Source organism: Artemia franciscana, chromosome 6 (genome assembly GCF_032884065.1).
Source record: "Artemia franciscana chromosome 6, ASM3288406v1, whole genome shotgun sequence".
Taxonomy (NCBI): domain Eukaryota; kingdom Metazoa; phylum Arthropoda; class Branchiopoda; order Anostraca; family Artemiidae; genus Artemia; species Artemia franciscana.
In genome coordinates, this window is record NC_088868.1 from 24,959,767 (window position 1) to 24,980,547 (window position 20,781).

Below are 20,781 nucleotides of genomic sequence, written 5' to 3' on the forward strand. Positions count from 1 at the left end.
TTCTTCAGTCAAGCGATTATAGTTTTATTGACTTTTTATCCGTTTCATTCGAGGGACTCTTAACGTGCCAGATTATTAACTCATAAAACAACCAATAGAGAAAAGTGACATAGAACTTATATTGTAACTTGTCTTCTATTCTGAGAATGCTTTCTAATTTAAGAAATCATAGCAAAAAAACTAATGGTTTGGCAATAAAATAGTTAAATAATCTAGAATCACTTTATATTCTTGTAAGTGCATATTTTAGTTTTTCTTAGGTTTACAGGAATCTAAACCGCTTAAGCTCTCAAATGATTATGGTTGCAGCAGTATCTGCAACCTAGTAAAGAGCAAACCGTAGCCCATAGTATTCAAAAGTTAAAAAATGTGTATCGAAAAAAAATGTGCAAAAAATTGCCATCTGACACTGATTCTGGAAGGTCAACTATTATGTCGTTCAATCTTAAAAAAAAAGTTTAGTACAAGACCAAATTTATGGTAATTTTAAAAATGGGCCCGAAACCCCTCAAAAATTACATCAGATCAATATAGGAGCTTGAAAGTCTTAGGGATGAAATTTGGGGGGACCATCGGTTGGTACTACTTTCTGATATCCTGAGGTCTTCGAGGCCTGGAACCATATGCAAAATGGCACGATATGTGGAAAAGGCGGGAGAGGCTCAGTCGAGCCCGAGTGAATGAAAATAAGTATTGTTTTACATTGAGTGTGTGTTCTGTGCAGTGTTGCATTATTTAATCATGTTGTGTATGGCCGTAGAGCTCAAATAAACTTTCCTTTCCTTCTTTCTTATAAAATTACAACATTGGAATCAGCATGGTGAAAAACCTTATAATAAAGGGGAATTACATTCCTCACCTTGAATAACAATTTTTTCCTTTTTTGTATCGGTAGCGCTGATCGTTTCTTTTTTTTTATTATTTTTTTTTTTACTGCTAGCTGGTTACCAGAACATTACAGAAAGGTGTTTGATGACTCATTTAAATGCTATTTCTCATATGCACGCGCTTTTTATAAATTCTACCATCTGAAAGTGCCATTTGGCACTAAAATGGCACTTTGTGCCGTTTCTCAAGTAAAGGGGCTAGTCGGCTACCAGAAAATCGTAGAGAGATGTTTAATAGCTTAAATAAAAGTTATCGTTCCTATCTACATGCTTTGTATAAATTCCACCATCTGCAAGTATCAGATGACATTTTTGGTGCCATGTCTCAAATGGAAGAGCTGGGGCTATAGGGTATTAGAACATCGTAGAAAGATTTTTAATGGCTTATTTGAAAACTATTGCTATTATATGCGTGCTTTTCATTGATTCTACCATCCGTAAGTGCCATATGGCTTTCGAAAGTCACATAGCTCTTGTCCAATCAAAATGAAAAGTGCACCATTGGAATTCGCATGGTCGAAAACCTTTGCTAGAGGAATTACAGTCTCCAACCTTGAACAAAGAGGAAAATCCATTTTTGTATTGGTAGCACTGATTTGTCTCCTTTTTTTCTTTTTGTTTTTCTACTAGAGCTAGTGGGAGGGTAGAACATAATAGAGAGATATTTCATGGCTCATTCGAAAGGAAATTAAATGTGCTAATGCCCTTGCTCCTTGACCAAAAAGATTGGAGGTTTATTGTGAAAACAGATTTATGGTAATTTAGAAAAAAGCCCAAGACCCCTATATGATAGTGTCAGATTCAATTAAAAGTGTACACTTGAAATCAGCATAGATCCGTTTTGTTTTATCCAGTATTTGCGTTGGCCTTATAAAATCCCATCCTTGCTTTTATTTTCTCTTTTGTTTTTTCTTGTAATTGCAAGCCAGTGTAGTTCAAAGGAGTTCATGATATGCAGTTCAATATAAAATTTTTCTTCGAATACCATCATTTTATAATAGCGTGCTATGTTATCAGGGATTAGTATGACTTCAAGTCATACTTACTACTATATACTCGACATAGATAACTTCAAAACCTTAAAAGGTTTCATCCCTATTTTGAACTGTTATATCTTACTACTATGGGTATTAATATTTTGAATTCACCTGCTCCCCTAGGAGCAAGTTTGTTTTCGCCTTTGTTTCTGTGGTTTTAATCACCATAAGCCACATTAGTATAAGTTATATAAAACAAATCACCATGAGCGTTTCTTTCTTTAAAATTAAATATTCAGAATATGCTTGCTTTTAACAGACATAAAAGGAAGAATGAAGTTTGAAATGAAATTTTGGAAAGAAATGAAGGCAGACGATCGCAAGGAAAATTTATCAGTTACAAAATAATTAATCAGCGAGAAATCTGTATCATACTTTTTTTTTGTCAGTGGCCCAAACACGCTCGTAGTAGCCCCTATTCAAATAAATAACAGATGGCAGTACTTCTGTGTTATATCAGCGTTTTAACCACGAAAACGGCTGCGAAACTTTACATAACGTTTTTCTTGATCGGTTGAACTCTGCCCTGAAAGCTCAACAAAAATGAAAATATGGACTTCAGAACACACTTTCAAGTAATTGTGCTTTTTCTTTAGTAACCTTCATTCTCGTGTGGAATTGGGGAAGGATTTGGCCTGGCTAGTAATCCATTTTTGGAAGGGAGGGGCTATCAATTTGTCACGAATTGCTTAGTGATCTTGACTGGGATCTTTAAAGGGTGTGAATGGTAAAACCCTTTGCAAATATCTAGTTGAAGGACTTGCTACCTTGAACAGCAGTTTGGTAAGTAAAATTTGGGAATGAGGCCAGGACCTGAAATATGCCCAGGGTTGTTATTCCATTATCTCAGCAAATTTGTAGGCTAGTTGCAGCATAAATTAGCTAGGATGAAAGTGAATGTATCATTTGATGCCTTTTTCATGCTCTTTTTTAATTAAGTAATTGTATCTGGAGGAAATTACATTTGAGCCCTTAATAATAATAATAATAATTTATTTCTTACCCACAAAAACACTATAAAAGTATTAAAATGTGGAGTAAAATAATGAAATACACACTAAAAATGCAAAACATACTAAAAACATAAAATAATGACTATAGGCTACTAAATTTGTTTACATTAAATAAACACAAAAAATCAAATGAACACACAAAAAAAAACTATAGAGAAATAAAAAAAACAATATTAAATAGAAACAAGAAATGAAATTCACAAAGAAAAAAAAAATGTCAACCAATGAAAGATAACTAGATTGAAAAGATTAGTGGGGCCCCAAAAGGCAAGATAGGGAAGCCTAATAAACCAGTAGACTATCCAATTAAGCAAAATTAGGTGAAACAAAAACCCTCACATTTTTTTACCAAATAGGAATTAAGAAGAATTGTAAGTATAAATTAATAGAAAAATCCAAGCTATGTACCAATATGGTTATTAGGCTATCAGAATTGTTTAAGATCAAATGCTGGAAATTTATTGGCTTATGTACAAGGACCTCTTTTTGAAAATATTAATTATCCTATTTTGATGTAGCCTATATCATTTCAATGTTTCAGTTTTATTCACATATTAATAGAAAACTGATTTTCTTTTTATTCCATGAATGACAAATGATAAATATGATTGTTTCTTTTGAAAGCAGAGACCACATTTTTAATTTATGCTGACAAATGATTTGTGAAAATTTCACAAGAAGGCATTGCTCTTGTTACTACCCTCACATTGCATCATTCTGTAGTAAAAGAGAGGTGGTCCAAAACCCTGTCTCCTTTTTTCTAGAATGCCCAAGGAAAGTGGTCTTTCCCAAAAAAAGGTCTTTTACCCTAGTCTATAGTAACCAATAGTTTAAAAACATATTTCTAAAAAAAACTTCTTAGTGAAAAAAATTCACGTTTGTAAGCTAGCTGATACAGAAATGGTAACTGTTATTTTCTTTGCAAAATATTTTTTTTGAAAAAAATTGCAGGCCTTTAAAAAAGAGCCTGAAAACCTTTGAAAACAACATTACAGGAAAATTAACAGTAAAGTTCTAGACAATCTACTTTTTGCTGTATTAGAAAATGGTCAGGTTTGGAAAATAAAACTTTCAGTTGGGCTAATGAATCCAGGACCAAAAAATGTTCTGGGGGGGGGTATTGCCAAGCTACTATGTTAACCCTCCTCTGATTTCTATGTCTTAGAAATTTGCCTACTCGATTAGTCTATACCTATTGGAACTTAGACTAAACATCATTATGCTTTAATTTACAGTTTTCAGGTTCTTTTTCTCAAGCTTTAGTTCCAAAAATCCAATTCCTATTATTTGAGTAAAGTTTTAAGCCATATCAGTAGGTTTTTTTTTTCTAAATTTAGAAAATGTATTTGCAGATATGTGAAACCTTCTAAGTCAAGATTGAACAAAGTTATGAAGCTAACATTTGTACCTCTGTTTCTGAATTTCCCTTTGCCTGTGAATTAGTACGTTATGGTTGCTGCAACCTATTAAAGGACAAACTAAATTCAGACTATATTAAACAAAAAAACGTCCTGTATGTGAAACCCTATAAAATGACATTGGATCAAAACAAAACCTTTGCTAGAAACCCTGTTCAGGAAACTTACAGTCCCTTGGATTGAACAACAAGGATAATCACCTTTTACATGGGAAACACTGATGCATCCTCTTTTTTCTGTGCTGGTAGTATGGCTCTAAATTATCATAGAGAGCTGTTTAATGGCTTTTTTTAAAGGAAATTGCTATACCTACTCAATTTTCTAATTAAAAAACTGCATGTTCATATATAACATGATAAATGATGTCCCAATTATTGGTTATAAATGATATTAAATGTAAAATCTATATGATGATTGTGTTTACCACCTTATCTTGCTGGCAAATGTGATTTAAGGTAATGACATCAGTACTGCCAGTAGGCTATATAAACAGATGTCAGGTTGTGTTGGCTTAACACTTTAAATTGGTAATTTGTGATGACTAAACTTTGGCCCATAATAAACAAAATATCAAGATAAAATGAGTTTTGGCAATTTTATCTTGACCCATATTAAATTTTATTGCAAAATTCTGCACTGTGCTAATTTTTTATTATTTGGTGACCTTCCTACAAAATTTTTTAGCTGTTTGTCTTGTTCCCATGAGCAGACAAAGTGTCACTTTTTCAGTGTTCTATTTATGTGGAAATAACTTGATCTTTACTTTGTGGTATCCATAAGCACTACTTGCTTGTTTTCAGTACAGAGATTTGTATCAACAAAATGAGCTACTTCTGACATTCTTGTATCAAGCTTGAAGTCTAGTGTCTTAAGAGATCTTCTAAAAGAATTTACAAGTGCTGTGTTCTTTTTGCCTGGAGTTTTCACTCATAACTTCTGAAAAATAAAGAAATAAATATTTTGGTGTTTAAGTAACCATGTCTGATAAGCATGCATTCCAAGTCAGTAAGACCCCTCCTCAGTTCTAGGGGACTTGAGGTATTCTAACTAACTAATTTTTACACATATTTGTTTTTGCACAATATATAACTATGTCTCAAGTCTTGCTATCCAATTGGCTTATAAGCCAATTGGATTATAATACAAAGTATTACAAGCAAAGTATTGTTAGTACAGCACCCCCATTCCTGAGATCCTGAGGAATTGTAACTTTTCTTTGTCAAAGCATGAGGCTTAAACCAGCTCTTAACAAGTGATAGCAGAGCCAGGGCAATGTGTACTCAACTCAGTTTTTTTTTCATCCATATCAAACAGTCTGTGGTAACAAGCTGTAAGTAAGCAGTGACTTGGCTCAATAGTATCCAAAAACTCTAAAAAGTTGAATTGTAATATCAACAGATACATCAAGAGAATCATTTCTCATTTGCCTTCTTTTTGAAATAGAGGGAAAATACCCCTTAAAGTTGAAGGAATCTCAATGAAAATCACACCATCAGATTCACCTTATCAGAAAACCCTGTTATAGGAGTTTTAAGTTCCTATATACAAAAATGTGGAATTTAGCTTTTTTTTTGCCAGGAGAAAGATCATGGGTGTGTTTTTTTTTTCTGGGGGAAGATTGTATCAAAATAATGGTCTTAGGAGATCAAGAGAGGGCTCATTTGAGTGGAAATTACAAGTTCTAGTTCTCTTTTTAAGTGACCAAAAAGATTGGAGGGCGACTGGTCCCTCTCTTTTGCCCCTTTTCTCCAAAGTTATCTGATCAAAATTTTTGAGATAGTCATTTTGTTCAGTATAGTTGAAATATCAAATATTTATCTCTTTAGAGATAAAATGGCCCCCACATTCTGTGGGGGAAGGCATGTAAGTTATGTAATTTGCCCATTCTTTACATGTGGCATTTGTTGTTGGGAAATATATTGACATTCTTTTGGGGGGAAGGAGATTTTGTGTTTGGGGTGGATTTCCATAACAAGAATCTTCTTTGGGTCTTAGAATCTTCTTCACTGGGGGATTTGACAAAATTCTTTTTAATTGTCCTACATATTCTTTGACAACTCATTTTTGCATGTGGAGAAGTTCTGGGGGCTATTTACTGCATGTTTTTGATTTTGGGGAAAAATTTCCATGGAAGGAGGCATTTCCAGAGTGATTGAGCAACCAATTAGAAATGACAAAAATTTTAAATGAAATTATCCTAAGGAAAATTTTTCAGGTTGAATTGTCTGCAAGAAATTTTACAGGGGGTGGGGGATTTTCAGAAAGGATAGAACTGTCTGGCCAGCAAGGACAGAACTGGCTGGAGAGAATTTGACAAGGTGGTGAAATTTATATTGAATGAAATTTCTACAGAAGAGTTTCCTGTTAGGGAGAGGTGTATATCATAGAGGGTGAGCCAGATTTACCAGTATTATTTGAAAAACAATCAGAAATCAAATAATAAAAAATAATTTTTTTTAAACTGGAAGTAAGAAGCAAAATTAAAACTCAAAACAAACAGAAATTATTCTATATATGAAGGGTGCTCCCTCCTTGTTACCTTTCTTCTCATGCTAAATTTCGACTGTTTGTTTCATTTTTTTTAAGAACAGCTACTGAAACACAGTGGCCATTCAATTAGAATTGGAAGCATAAAGAGGAAGCTATTGAGGGCAACTAGCCCTCAATACTATTAACTAGCACTCAAAGTGCTATTAGCTAGCACTTTAGCATAAAGAGGAAGCTATTGAGGGCAACACTTCTTATTCTCTACTCCTCTCCATGATGTACATTGCTGTCTGAGGCCAACACTGTTGTACACACTCCTCCACTTAAATATATTCAATGTTTGATTCTCCAGCCCCTCTCCCTATGCAACAGAGCTGCACACAGCTGTACACACTCTTCCTCTACTTCAATCTATTCACGGTTTTATTCTATAGCCCCCCTCCTTATGTAATACGAAGCTGTCTTAGGCAAAGACAGCTGCACATACTCCTCCTCCACTTCAATCTATTCAAAGTTTTATTTTCTAGCCCTCCTCCCTATGCAGTACAAAGATGCCTGGGGCCAACTCCACTGAACACACTCCTCCACTTCAATCTATTCAAAACTTTATTCTCTTCCCCTCCTCCCCATAAAATTTCAGTTTTCTTTTAATCCTTCCTTATAATCTCTTTCCACCCCATTGGGGGTCAATCTGCTTTCCTTTTGAAACACCCATATTTCAGAACTATACTTGACCACTTTCATTGTAACAATATAAGCTACAATAATAAAATAACTTTGACAATATAATAATAACTAAGACTTTTACAGGTGATAATTGTTATCTTATAAATGGATAAACCTTGGTTTTAAGTGGCATCAATTTTCAGTTCCATAGTATTAAGGTTGGGTGGTGTGGGTTAAATTAACTTTTCAAAATCTAGAAGGGGTGCAATGTTTTCAATAAAATACCCAGAAAGTATTTTTTCAGATTTTGGGTATTGGAAGATTCTGAGGAAACTAAAAGGTTTGTATGAGACCTTCCTGCAAGACCCAGAATCAAGAATTCATTAAAGCAATATAATTATTTGGTAGTTTAAATGCAATGCATCTCTTATGAAAAAAAACACACAGTCATAATTTAGTTTGTGAAGAAAATAAATGTTTGGATATGTTTGGGTTATTTGAATGCTTAGAAGTACCAAATTTGTCATCCCCAAAAATTGTAACAAAGATTGTCTTTCTCTTATCCAAGCCCATTCCACTGCTGAAGAGGCCTAAATCCTTTCCTTGTTGTCTGTTCAAAATTACTTGTTCATTTAAATACATAATCTACCACAATTTATGACCATTAAAGTGGAATTATGAGTCCCTAAGTTATCAAGAAAAATAACCCCTTGTTCAATATAGTCAAGAAAGAATTCTGATTCATATTCAGGTTTTCTTTTTGAAAAGTAAAGTTAGGTACTCATTCATCAGTTTATTGTTGGTCAATTTAACCTTTTTCGTGCATCTACTGAGTGGAAGGCTTGGCAAATGTATAGCAGTTACAAAGCACAGTCTGAGAATAACACAGATTAATGAACCAATTTTCACCTCTTTTCTAACATCCCAAATGTGTCTAAAAATCAGTTCTAGCCATATATTTCAAGTCAAAGAAAGAATTAGGGGCCTTCCTGTTCCTAGCAAGTGCACATACTGATCCTCTGAAAAAACTTACTAGGGTGGGGGTAAGTTTTATGTGAAATGAAATCAAAATATTGTGTTTGTTTGTTTGCAGAAAAGAAGCTTTGTATTGCTATAATATGACTGACACCGAAATTTGACAAACTTTATGCTAATAGGCAAGCATGTACTCCTTTAAAAGGCAGTAATATAAATTTGTTTTTCATTTTCTTTAAATTCGTTTTAATATATTCTTATTAACATATTCATATGTTAAAAATGTTCATATGTTTTCATAAATAATGCATTTTAACATATTCATTTTCTATAACTTCGTTTTTCATTTTTTTTTTTCAGAATTTGAATGTTCAATTTTTATTGAAACTTCAGCTTTATTGGAGGGCGTTTCTTTTTCTAGAATTGTGCAAATTTACATGTGATAATAACTTTGAAGCATTTCCAGAAATTTAATGAATTTTACATATTTGGAATTGTATTGGTGCAAGTTGGTCTTTATTTACAGTTTATTAAGATAAACTTAAAACACCAAAATCAGACCACAATATGATTTCATATGCCCAATGTGGGTAAATAGCTGACCCTTTTCCATGTTGTGGATAAGAACTAAATTTCTCTGTTACACCCCTTCCTGGACAGCTGTGATTGAAAATGCTCCCCCCCCCCCTAAGGGTTGTGTTCCTGCACATACTTGTGATTTCACTCAAATTTGGAACCGGTCCGGCTCTTGAGGGGGGGGGGGTAGCTGCTTAAAAATGTATTTTTTCAAGGTACAATTTCTAAGCATTCTGACCCAACTTATGGCCCCTTGTGTGCTGATTTGGTATCATTTGTCTATGCTTTTTATGTCCCTTATCTCATATTTTTTTTTAAGAACATAGAAATGTACAGAGATCTACAATTTTGAGCAAAGAATAAAGTTTTCTTTTTTTGGGGGGGGGTTACTTAAGGATTGATACAATTTTCTGAATTCTTGTGTTTATATTATGGTCTACATGACCATAATATATGTATGTTAAGCTCTCTAGAAAAATTCTAGAATTCCTCAAACTGATGCATCTTATGTATGCACATGTCTGAGGCTTTTGAAGTCCATCAGAGGAAACTTGAGATGTATTAAAAAAAGGTACATTGATTCTACAATTTTTCCAAAACACCATTCTAGCTAATTCTAGTAAACGATTTATTATAAATAGTAAAACCCATGAAATTGTTTTTTTTTGTATAATAAAATTGTGATCCCCCCTACCCTTTCGAAACTCTAAATCTTCCTTATTTTGCTCCTTTGAAGCTACACATTTAGCAAATTGATTGCCATCAGAATCCACGTGAGAGGTTATTCGATTTTGAGTTTGTAAAAAAGACAATTTGTGACTTCCTTTAGACATTCTTGCAGCTTATTTAGAATTAGATGCTTAATTATTTTCTATATTTTAGCCATCCATGGGAAACTGTTGCCCAAGCAATGTGGAGAAAATATCCAAATCCACACAATCAAGCAGTTGTGGCAATTGATGTCTTAGATAGGACAGTGAAAGAAGATGGCACTCTTCAATCTGACCGATTGATTAGTTCAAACTGGCATCTGCCAGATTGGGCAAAAAGGATTGTAGGTGCTGCAGACTTCTGCTATGCTAGGGAACACTCTACTGTAGATCCAACAAAGAAGGAAATTACAATGTATACAACAAATGTAAGTTATCTTTTCTGAATTGTTTCTTGTTGTGTTCGTTAAGATAATGGACATGTATCAACCGCTGCATAGTGATTTCAGTTCTAATATTGTTGTAAAAATTAATGAGACTAACTATAACAAAATTATATTACAATCGAAATATGGGTTTTCATGTAGAAGAGGGAACATGCCATAGAATTGTTATTTTGAATTTATAACAGGTATAAATAAAGTGCTGCAACATGTAAGCAGATAAATAATTCCACGTTAATGAACAAGAAGTGTGTCATGGTTTTCTTCCAAGGCCTGCAGTTCAGCAGGGTATTTATACCCATACTTGGGTGTAAGTATTTTGCTTTGTAAACATTTGTTTTTTCCATTTAGAACAAAATATTTTTAAAAACTCTTGTTTTAATAATATTTTCATAAGTGCGCAAAAATTGGAACGCAAAAGCAATGTTTTGTCTTTAGAAGAAAAAATGACTTGTAACAATAGGGCTTGAGATTGGCATTGTTTAACTATTATTTAAATATGACCTGAAAATTTTCCTTTTGCCTGTCTCTGCTAAGTTGTGTAGTAAGTGCTTAAATAGCCTTGATTATTTTTTTCTATGCATTTGGAAGTTTTACCATTCACAGTAATAGGAAAAACATCAGTATGTTTGTCAGTTCAGCTTATTTTATTTATTTTTTAAAGTGAAAATTGGTGATGAGGGTAAATTATGGGCTCCTTTTCATTGCCCTGCTATACAGGTGTAGAGCATCATTCAAAGATAAAGTTCCTTGCTTTACTCTATATCATTTGAACATAAATACAGGAGACTGGCATAAGCAGTTTCTTATTTGGGGAAAGGAATTTTCTACAGTAAAGCAAGATACTTTATCTTTGAAACCAATAGATTCTCTAAAATAGTTCCTCTAATAAGCTGTTCCTTGATTTTAAGTCTCTTCATATTCTTTCATGTTTCTGGTTTTTTCAACTACATGGTAATTCGAATTCCATTTGCTCTATCAGTCACATCAGATCTCATTTCTCTAACTGCCTCTCTTGTTGTCTGGAATACTCAAAATTGTAACTCGTTTGGGGCCTACAAAAAGTTGTAAAAAAAAAGTTTTGAGCTCATTTTTTTTTATTGTCTGTGTGAAGGGCTGTCATTTATTTTTCTCATTTTGTGTGTATTTTTTTCTCTTTCTCTCTGCATTCCTTGCCATAGAGCCTTGTTGGGGGTACATGATGATGTATTGAATTTTATTTTTAAACTTAATGGTCTTCTTCTTCTTCTTGACAATTAGTATGAAGACACTTTTGAATAAGCTCATCACTTGAATAAAATTCCGATAACTGCAGTGTGTTGCTGCGGCTGAGTTTGAGCTCAGGGTCCCATATTACCTAGCAGAGATGAATCCCATTGACCCACTACAGGGCTTAAAGTTTAATGTTGAACTGATTTTTGAATAAATCTATCTGTCTAATGTTTTTTGTTATTCAAAAGCATTGTCAACTACAGTCTTGGAAGTACATGAACATAGAATTATGGCAAAATCTTTCAGCAGCTCTTGAAAAGCTTTACAGTGCTTGGTTGTATAATGGACATCAAGATATATCCTTGCATAATCATTTTGTAAACTTCCAGAAAATCTTGGTGTATATGGAGTGCATTTGAGCATCCCTTTATGGGCTGTGCTTAACTTCCCAGGATGCAATCTGTTGAAGATCACAAATACTTATCTGGCCAGATAATACTTATCACTAAGGATAGCTGACTATTTCTGGAGTATCTAACAAGAAGGTCTATTGATGAAATACTCCAGAAATAGCTAAAAACTAAAATACTTACCTTAATATGTATCTTTACCATTTGCTAAAATAAGCTACTATTTGAATGTCTACATTTGAACTTGTTGTATTTTGAAATAAGTATGATATAAATGAAACTGTTCTTTGTGGACAGGTTATCATTTAAGTTTTCTCCTTATTGTCTTCAGTATACAAAATTTTAATTGGCTTTTGACCATAAACAGGGAATTCTCTTACTTACGTAATTTCACATGTTAGGGAAAAACTGAGGTCATTTCAAAGACCAAGATTGAATTAAAAACAATCCTGGATCTAAGGTCAACGAAATAACTGTTCTTCAGTGAACTTAAAAACACCAAAATCCTGTAAGATAAAACCATTAACTATTAATGATAATAACAAATAAATATGTTTTGGTAAAATTTGTTTAATATGCTTTAAAAAATAGATTTCAGAAGAGACATTTAATAGTGATGACCAGGCGTGTAATTTTCTCAAATTCCTTGGGAGGGGAGGGGGGCAAAATTGGAGCCAATTTCCCGAATCAAGTGAAAATGGCAGTAGAAATTAAAAAAAAGATAAGCCGTTTGGTACCATACAGGTAATGTTCAGTACTTTAAAAGTGCTATAAAGATACTATATAGTACTATATAAAACTAACTTATAGTACTATAAAGGTAAATATGTACTAAAAAACTGATCTGTTTCTGTTGATGCTTGAATTTTGCAGGTTTATCTTAGTTTTATCAAGATTTTGGAAGAAACTCAAATTCAGCTGGAGGGCAAACAGAGGCCTGGGAGGGGCAGTTGTCTCCCTCTCCCTCCCCCGTCCCATAGCAAATTACGCCTTTGGTGAGGCTTATTCCGGAGTTTGATTCTGGTGATGAGATTATGTGGAAATGTCTCCATAATAATCCAGACAAGAAGAAGAAGAAGAACTAGTGAATGTGTTAACCATAGAGTTAATTGATTCAGCCCCTGAACTGCTCCTAAATAACAGCGTTTCCAATTATCGACCCATTAGTCTTACATCTGTAGCTGGTAAACCTTAGAAGGAATCGTGCATATTTACATTGTCGGACACCTGACCACCAATGAGCATGGTTTCAGACATGGACGCTCGGTTGACACTAATTTGGTTGATGCGCATGATTATATTACTGAGCATCTAGATCAAGCAATCCCTGTCGACTTGCTTCTATTGGATTTTGCGAAAGCCTTCGATAAAATCTGCTACCGTCGACTAAGGACAAAGTTATTTGCAATTGAAATACATAATGAAATCGTAGTGCAGGTGCCTCAGTTTCTTTCTGGGAGAAAACAAAGGGTGATAATATTTGGAAAAAATGGACAGGTATTATTTTCAGAAAAAGTGGAAGTATTAATTGGAGTGCCCGAGGGAACCATCTTGGGACCAACACTATTCAACATTTATATTAATGGCGCACCAACCACAGTCAAACATAAATTAACTTTTTGCTGATGACTCCAAACTCATTGGACCTGTTGATACATCTGATAAGAAAGCCTCTATGCAGAATGACTTATGGGTACTTTCCCAATGGGCAACTTTGTGGAGGCTTGAATTCAATGTATATAATTATCAAAAAATCCATTTTGGAAAGAACAATGAGAAATGACCTTAGCATATGTTAGGGATGGACGGATCAAGACAGACTATCATCTATCAGACTATCACTATCATTATAAAAAGAACAATAACTAGTAGGTAACCTATGGTGATGATTAAATTATCTAAGGCATTGGTCAGGCCTAATTTGGAGTTTGGCATATGTGTTGCTAGCCCCCTCAACAAAGGTGACCATCAGAAGTTAGAATCAGTTCAGAGACGGACTACGAAAGCAATTGACGGATTCAAATACTTAAACTACTCATCCCATGTGAAGAAACTGAAACTCCCACTCTTGTCTACAGACGTAAAAGGGGTGATATTATTATGACGCACAAGCTCCTGAATTCTAACTCCATTAAACAAGCCATTGCAACTTGACCAATCTTCTAGAACTAAGGGGCATAGTCGGAAACTATTTCAGAAGAGAGCTGCCACTAGACTACACAATATCTTCTTCACTAACAGAATAGTGAGTTTGTGGGATTCGCTCACCGAAGAAGCGGTCACTACCCTCAGTACTGCAGCCTTTAAAAGGGTTGTTGATGGAGAATGGTCATCGCAGCCCTGGCGAATTGAGTGGGATGCCGTTGAGACGTCCAACCATCGTCATCACTAGCCTGCGATTCTACAGGATTTAATCCATATTTCGCTGGACAATGCGATTTAAGGTAATTTAAGTTAAGTAATAAAATAGATAAATTAACAATAAAAGTGCATCATTATTGGAATGAGTGTTTTTTGTTTTGTTTTTTTTATTTTAGTAATTAACGATTTGTCTGTCAAGTCTTATTGCTTTCTTTGGTATAAACTTTTTTTTATTTTATTTTAGTTGACCTTTTGCAACATTCTCTCAGTAGATGAGCGCCTGTCATATAGTGTTGACCCAACTGACTCTACGAAGACACATATGAAGCAAGAGGCTGTAATAGCTGTTCGGGGTGTTCCCCTCTCCTCATACATGGAATCATTCCTGGCAAATACTATTTCTAGCAATGCCCGAAAAGTGAGCTTCTTTTATTATAAACCTTATGTTATTCATTAAAAAAAAAAGTCAATTTTATTGTACAAAAAACGTAATCAATATATTTTTCCGAGTCCAGGGGGATACTGCCTTTTTGTATGACTCATAAAAATGTAAAAAAAATGCACAGTTAAAATTTGTTGGTTCATTTATTAAAATCACCCCTCCCCCAAACAAAAATCCTTGATATGTCCTTGTATTTAGGAATTGTCAATAGTAAGCTTCTGGGGCTTTGTTTATTGAATAATATACGAGAAATCACAGTTTCAATAAATTCATTACAATAATTTCAGGCTTCTTGTATGCTATATAGTCATTTTGTAAAATTGCTTGTTTGTTACTTTGGTCGAATAAACTATTGAGATTAAAAATTCACCAAAAAAAACTACAGCCATATTATAGAAAAATTTTAAGAAAAAATAGGAGTATGCCATCAAATTATGGTCCCATGAAACTTGTTAACGAGAAGAGCAATCTCACTTGTTAACAATTATTGTTTTCAAAATGTTTTTGCATGTTAAAGATGTAGCCTCTAGAAACAAGTACTTAAAAATGAACTGTGGAATTGGAATGTATAACTTGGAACTATAAGTTTCTGAATTTTTATATGAAGTAGATGTCTACCCTCAATGAAGGTTTGTGGGAAAAATTTTTGGAAGCTTTAAATGAACGTACTTGAATCTGCTTACAAGGGTTAGGTTTTTGTTCTTTTTTTCTGAATATTTTCTGAGGGTAGTTTCTCCTTTCTATAGGGTTTGCTGTATGTATATTATTTCTTATATAATTTAATCTGCAGATTCTGAGCATGTAGTGAAGCGTGTGATACTCAAGAGTTTTATTTATTGATTTGCACAAATCTTTGTTTGTTTTAAGTTTGAATTATTGCAAAATTCTGATTTTGCTTGTTTTAGGCTTTATTGTCGTTCTTCACTTCTCTTTTTCAAAATTTTCAGCTTAATTTATGAAAAAAAAATGTGGTAGGGCTGAAGCTAATTGTAGAACTGCCAAGAGGGACCTGACGTTTTTTTTCTGAAATTATTTTTTCAAAGTTTTCAGTTTTTGTAAAACATTTCTCGTTTCAAGACATATCTCAGTTTTGTTTGATATTTTTTTCTTATTTAAAATAGATATACTGCACCTTGCTTGAACATGAATAAAGCGCAAAAGAGGTGGCAGCAGTTGATTACACCAAATGCTACTGTTTCAAAAAACAATAGATACAGTTTGAAATTATTAGAAACAGAACAGCCAACTATAATTTTAGTAGTATTGATGTAGGTAACCTGTTGTGCTGCAATGGATTGATGCTCTGCTTGGCAATACGGAGCCCAGAGTTCGATTCCCGCCGCAGCAAGGTTTGACGACATGCTTGCTACCTGTACTTATAAAAACACCCAGCAACTGAAACGTCCATTAGATGCCATATGCGCCAGCAATAGCTCCGGAGGGTTTTTTCCCTTATCCTTCTTAGTAAAGTAAATAAAGGCCTATGAACCCTTTCATGGTTCACGTCCTTTGAATCCTGTAATATTATCTTGAATTATATTTGAACTAGCTATAAGGTATTAGTGAATTAGTATTTTACGTATTGATGGACTCAAAATCAATGGGTGTATCTCAAATTTTATAATTTCACGGTAGAGTGATCACGAGACTCTTAATGGTTCTATGCTAATGTTTTTGTTCGAGGATTTTGGTGTGAAAAAAATTGCACAAAACTAGTCTGTTGGAGTTGCAGTTTTAAGCTGAATAATGTGGCTTTATTTGGGCATATTGGGCATACAGGATTTTTGGTAGTATTTAAGCCATAGGTACTAAAATACTTTTGTTCCATCATGGAGACTTTCTCTCTTTCTAACTTGTTTTCTGTTTATTTTTATGTGAGAAAACGCTGTTTTGTTTGGGTGTTATGATATATTGTATATTATCTAATTGTATGTAAACTCTTTCTAATGCAGCTCCTAGAAAGCATATCTCTTACCCTATACCCTCGGTTCGCGACTAAACTCTAGTATTGGCAACGAAATATCTTAATTCTAAACACGCTGTGACTAACTCATTTAAACTTAAAAAGAAGAAACTATAATAAATAGTAATGTTACACAGAATAATAATTACAAATATATTATAATGGACAGGATTGTTTGTGTTCCCCCCCCCCTTTATAGGCCTGTTTTGTTTTTAACCTTTTTCTCTTTTTTAATCCAGCCCCTATTCTCTCTGTGATACTTGCTTTGTCTACGTTTAAATTTATTCCTCTTACTAGTGGATCTTATTGTTACCGCCTCAATTTGCCAAGAAAGATGAAAAGGCTCAAATATTCTTCCAAAAATACCCATCCCCGCTTCATTGAAAGTAGTAAGCATAGCTCTTTTTGTACAATACTTAAAATAAAAGAATAATGATTAAATATGGTTAGATAGATACCTCAGTTATCTAGTGACTTTTCTCTTTTGTTCAGCCGAGAAATTGCCTCTGAACAGCTTCTAAAAATGACTTTTTGCCGAAGTATTGTCTATGAGTTTTTCTCCTTGTTCGTAAAAACTTACTTTTGAATAATATACCTGCAGTTATACTCAGAAAATTAATGTTTTTGCTTCTTTTTTTTTCAGGGTCGCCTTGCAATGGAATGGGTTATAGGCAAGATTAATACCGAAGTCAATGATCTTAAAGCCTCGGCATCCACACTTTGTCAGTCTATAGATGACGTTGCACACGAAATTCAAATCTTGGCAACCCCGAAAGTATCAGCAGCATCCCCGGAAACAAAAACTTAACATTCGATTGTATTGGATTCTAGGCAATTATTATATGAGCTGGCGACTTAAAAATCCTGAATTGTATCTTGTACAAAGAAACTAAAGTCGTAAACTTTTTTGGATTGGGTTAATTTGTCGCTAGCTTTGAAAGAAAATAAATCGACTAAATTTATCTCTCTGTTCTTAGTATTTAATTACTGCCATGGATATTTTTAACTCTTGATTCCTTAATGATTGCTTTTGGCCAGTCTCTTATACCCTTTATGTAGTAAAAGTGTTTTGTCTTCATTTTTTTTCCTGAATCAGGTATATACGATTCTGATTTAAATTAAAAAATATATATATAGTTTAGGTTTTACTCAGAAAATCGTTCGTTAGTACGTTCACCAGCCGATTGATAATGAGTTTAGAATTGCTTATTCTTAATTTGCTTCTTTCATTACCACGGAATCGTGGGATGCTCCTATAAATCCAATCATCTCTTAAAGAAATGTTATTTTAGAGTAAATATTTTAATCTTAGTTATTAAAATGCCGCAGAACTACTAGATGTTTTGAAATTCAATGTTAAAATTTATTTGTGCTTTTGAAGGTACTGGCTAAAATGTAGTCCATATAACTTTTCTATTCCGGTTTTTTTTTTCTATGGTCTTACTCCATCTTTTTTATTACTGTGGACGAGTGTGGAAGCTCGAATGTTTATACCAGTCGTATGAAGTTTTGGAATTGTTAAGAAATAAAAACTGCATTCACACTTTTGTTTTTGTATTTTGTTTTTAAAATTTATAACGCATATAATTTTCAACACCTAGGTTAGAATATTTCAACGCAGTGAGTTGTGAAACTTCATGACTGACAAAAATTATACTCATGGAAGAAAACTAACAGGACGCGAAAGCGTCGGTTTTAGGTGAAAAGTAAGTGTGTGGACACAGATTAAGTACTATAGCAAATTGCTAAAATATGCGGGGCTTCTACGGCGTAAAAAGGGTTAATAAAGCTGTCTACAAAGTTAATAAACCCTTTTCCTTACATAACTTTGTTGGCCTTATTGTTGTCAGAAAAAAGTTGAATTATGTTTAACTTTTTCATGAAAGTCCGCAAAGTTCAGCCAATAGCAGAAGACTTGCCTAAAATTTCCAAGAAACCTCGCACAAATAAGTGTTTACATATATAATAGTTTATACTTGTTTAAATATTTTGCTTGGTTGCACAAAACCAAAAATAAGGGTTACACAAAAAATATTTTTATCTAAGCATTGCTTAATAAAAGGGAAAAATGCTTAAGAATATGGTTTTTCCAGCTCCATGTCTAATTAATTCGGTTATTAGCTATGAAAAATTGCTGTAAAGGTAAAAAGGTAAAATTTTTGTGCGAGTGGGACAAACTTTTTGGCGTGTAATTTCAAGAAAAACTTTTTTAACTTTGACGCCATAGGAGCCCCATAATATATTTAGCAAACTAATAATCACTTAGCTTTTTAAAAGTGCTAAGCGAAAACACTGCATGATCTATTTTGGTTATTTTTACAAAAGAGGATACAAGTTGGAAAGTGCGACTCATTTTGTTTGATTCATCATTTTCTTGCTTTAGCGTAAAATAACGGCTATAAGTGAAAAATATATTTCGTTTAAGTATAACTGATTTCCGCAGCTTAATCCCTAAAGAGTAAAACAAAATAAAGCTATGAAGTTTTATAAAAAAAGGTAATGAACTTTCATAAAAGAAGTGTAGAATGAGTCGAATGACAAATTGCTTTAGTTGCACAAAACTAATATATTCCTTAAAAGGAAGAAGACGGAGTTTGTAATTTGAATGCCGTGAAAATTTAAATCCTTCGTTGGAAGAATCTGAAAGTACTTCTATTAAAAACTGACGGAGTTGTCCTTATAATTTGTTATATGGCTCATATAACTCTACATTCGGCTCTGCATTCAAATTTAAAACTGTTGGGAAAAAAGGAGAAGTATGGGAAGGAGATGGAAATCACAATGAAACTGTACCTTGCTTGTTGTCGTTGTTGTTGATGGGGGAAGGGTGTACACTAGTGCTATCAATCACTCTTAACACACGTGATCCTTTTTCTTTTATTGTTTGACAATTCTCTGAGAGAGTTTGATGGAAGAAGTCGTACACAGAGAGTGCACCCACCTTTTTTTCACTATTTTCTTCAATCAAACAGTTCGTGGTAACGAATTGTAAGTAAGGACCGATACGGCTCAATAGTAACCGAAACTAAAAAAAACAGAGTTTTGATACCAATAGATATGTCAAAAGATTCGGCTTATTATGCTGATTTTAAATAATATATAAGTTTCATTAAGTTTAGTCTTACCGATTAAAGTCTACGGTCCTGAGAAAATTTGCCTGATTTTTGGAAAAAATGGAAAACACCCCCTAAAAGTATTTGAATCTTAATGAAAATCATTCCATCAGATTCAGCATATCAGAAACCCTTACTGTAGTAGTTTCAAGTTACTATCTGCAAAAATGTGAAACTTTGTATTTTTTGCCTGGTGAAAGATCACAGATGCGTGTTTATTTATGTTTTTTTATTTATTTATTTTTTTCAAGGGTGATCGTGTCGACCCAGTGGTCCTAGAATATCGTGAGAGGGTTCATTTGAACAGAAACTAAAAGTTCTAGTGCCCTTTTGAAGCGACCAAAAAGATTTGGATGGTAACCTGGCCCCCTCCCCTGCCCCTTTTTTCCAGAAGTCGACTGATCAAAATTTTGAAGTAGCCATTTTGCTCATCATAGTTGAAAGGACTAATAATAATCCCTATGGCTATAACATGACACCCCCCATAGCCCCAGGGGAAAGGTTTTTAAGTCATATTTTGCCCATTTTTTACACATAGTATTTGTTATTGTAAAGTATGTATACATTTTTGGATCGGGTTTGGGGCGAATATTTGATGTTTTTCCCACGGGGGAATCTTCAATGGGGAGGGAAGGTTCCAGGGAGTGAACTTTTCCGGGGAAATTGTACACTGAGGGAATTTGCAAGAATCCCTATACAAAATTATTTTTAAATGTCTTGCTTTCTCTTTTCTGTCTCAATTTTATGCCTGGAGTTGTTAAGGGTTATTGTCCGGGGTGCATTTTCACCGGGATCGAATTGTCTGGACGGTATCTCCGTGGAGATGTGGCCAGATTTCCTGGCATTACTTAAAAACGATCAGAAATCAAATTAAAAAAACGAATTTTTCAACTGAGGGTAAGGAGCAACATTGAAAGTTAAAACGAACAGAAATTATTACGAGTATGAAGGGGATTGTCCCCTTCTCGACACCTCGCTCTTTACGCTAAAGTTTGAATTTTGTCCCAATTCTTTAAGATCGATTCCGGAAGCAAAAGACCCGTTTAATTAAAAGAATAGAAAGCTTTT

At 33.8% G+C, this 20,781-nt stretch overlaps 1 protein-coding gene across 1 annotated transcript; it reads left to right on the forward strand.

Annotated features, from left to right (window-relative positions):
• Positions 1-2,367: 2,367 nt before the first annotated feature.
• LOC136028226 (PRELI domain containing protein 3B-like) lies at positions 2,368-18,143 on the forward strand. Its single transcript, XM_065705950.1, has 4 exons — positions 2,368-2,499; positions 9,942-10,197; positions 14,440-14,613; positions 17,244-18,143. The coding sequence occupies exons 1-4, from the start codon at positions 2,468-2,470 to the stop codon at positions 17,406-17,408; spliced, it is 627 nt and encodes a 208-aa protein (XP_065562022.1). The 5' UTR covers positions 2,368-2,467; the 3' UTR covers positions 17,409-18,143.
• The last annotated feature ends 2,638 nt before the right edge of the window (positions 18,144-20,781 follow it).

Coding starts and splice junctions, on each gene's coding strand:
- LOC136028226 (XM_065705950.1), top strand. CDS start 2,468: ATGAAAATATGGACTTCAGAACACACTTTCAA. Junction 2,500..9,941: donor ACTTCAGAACACACTTTCAA/GTAATTGTGCTT, acceptor TCTATATTTTAG/CCATCCATGGGAAACTGTTG. Junction 14,614..17,243: donor TTTCTAGCAATGCCCGAAAA/GTGAGCTTCTTT, acceptor TTTTTTTTTCAG/GGTCGCCTTGCAATGGAATG.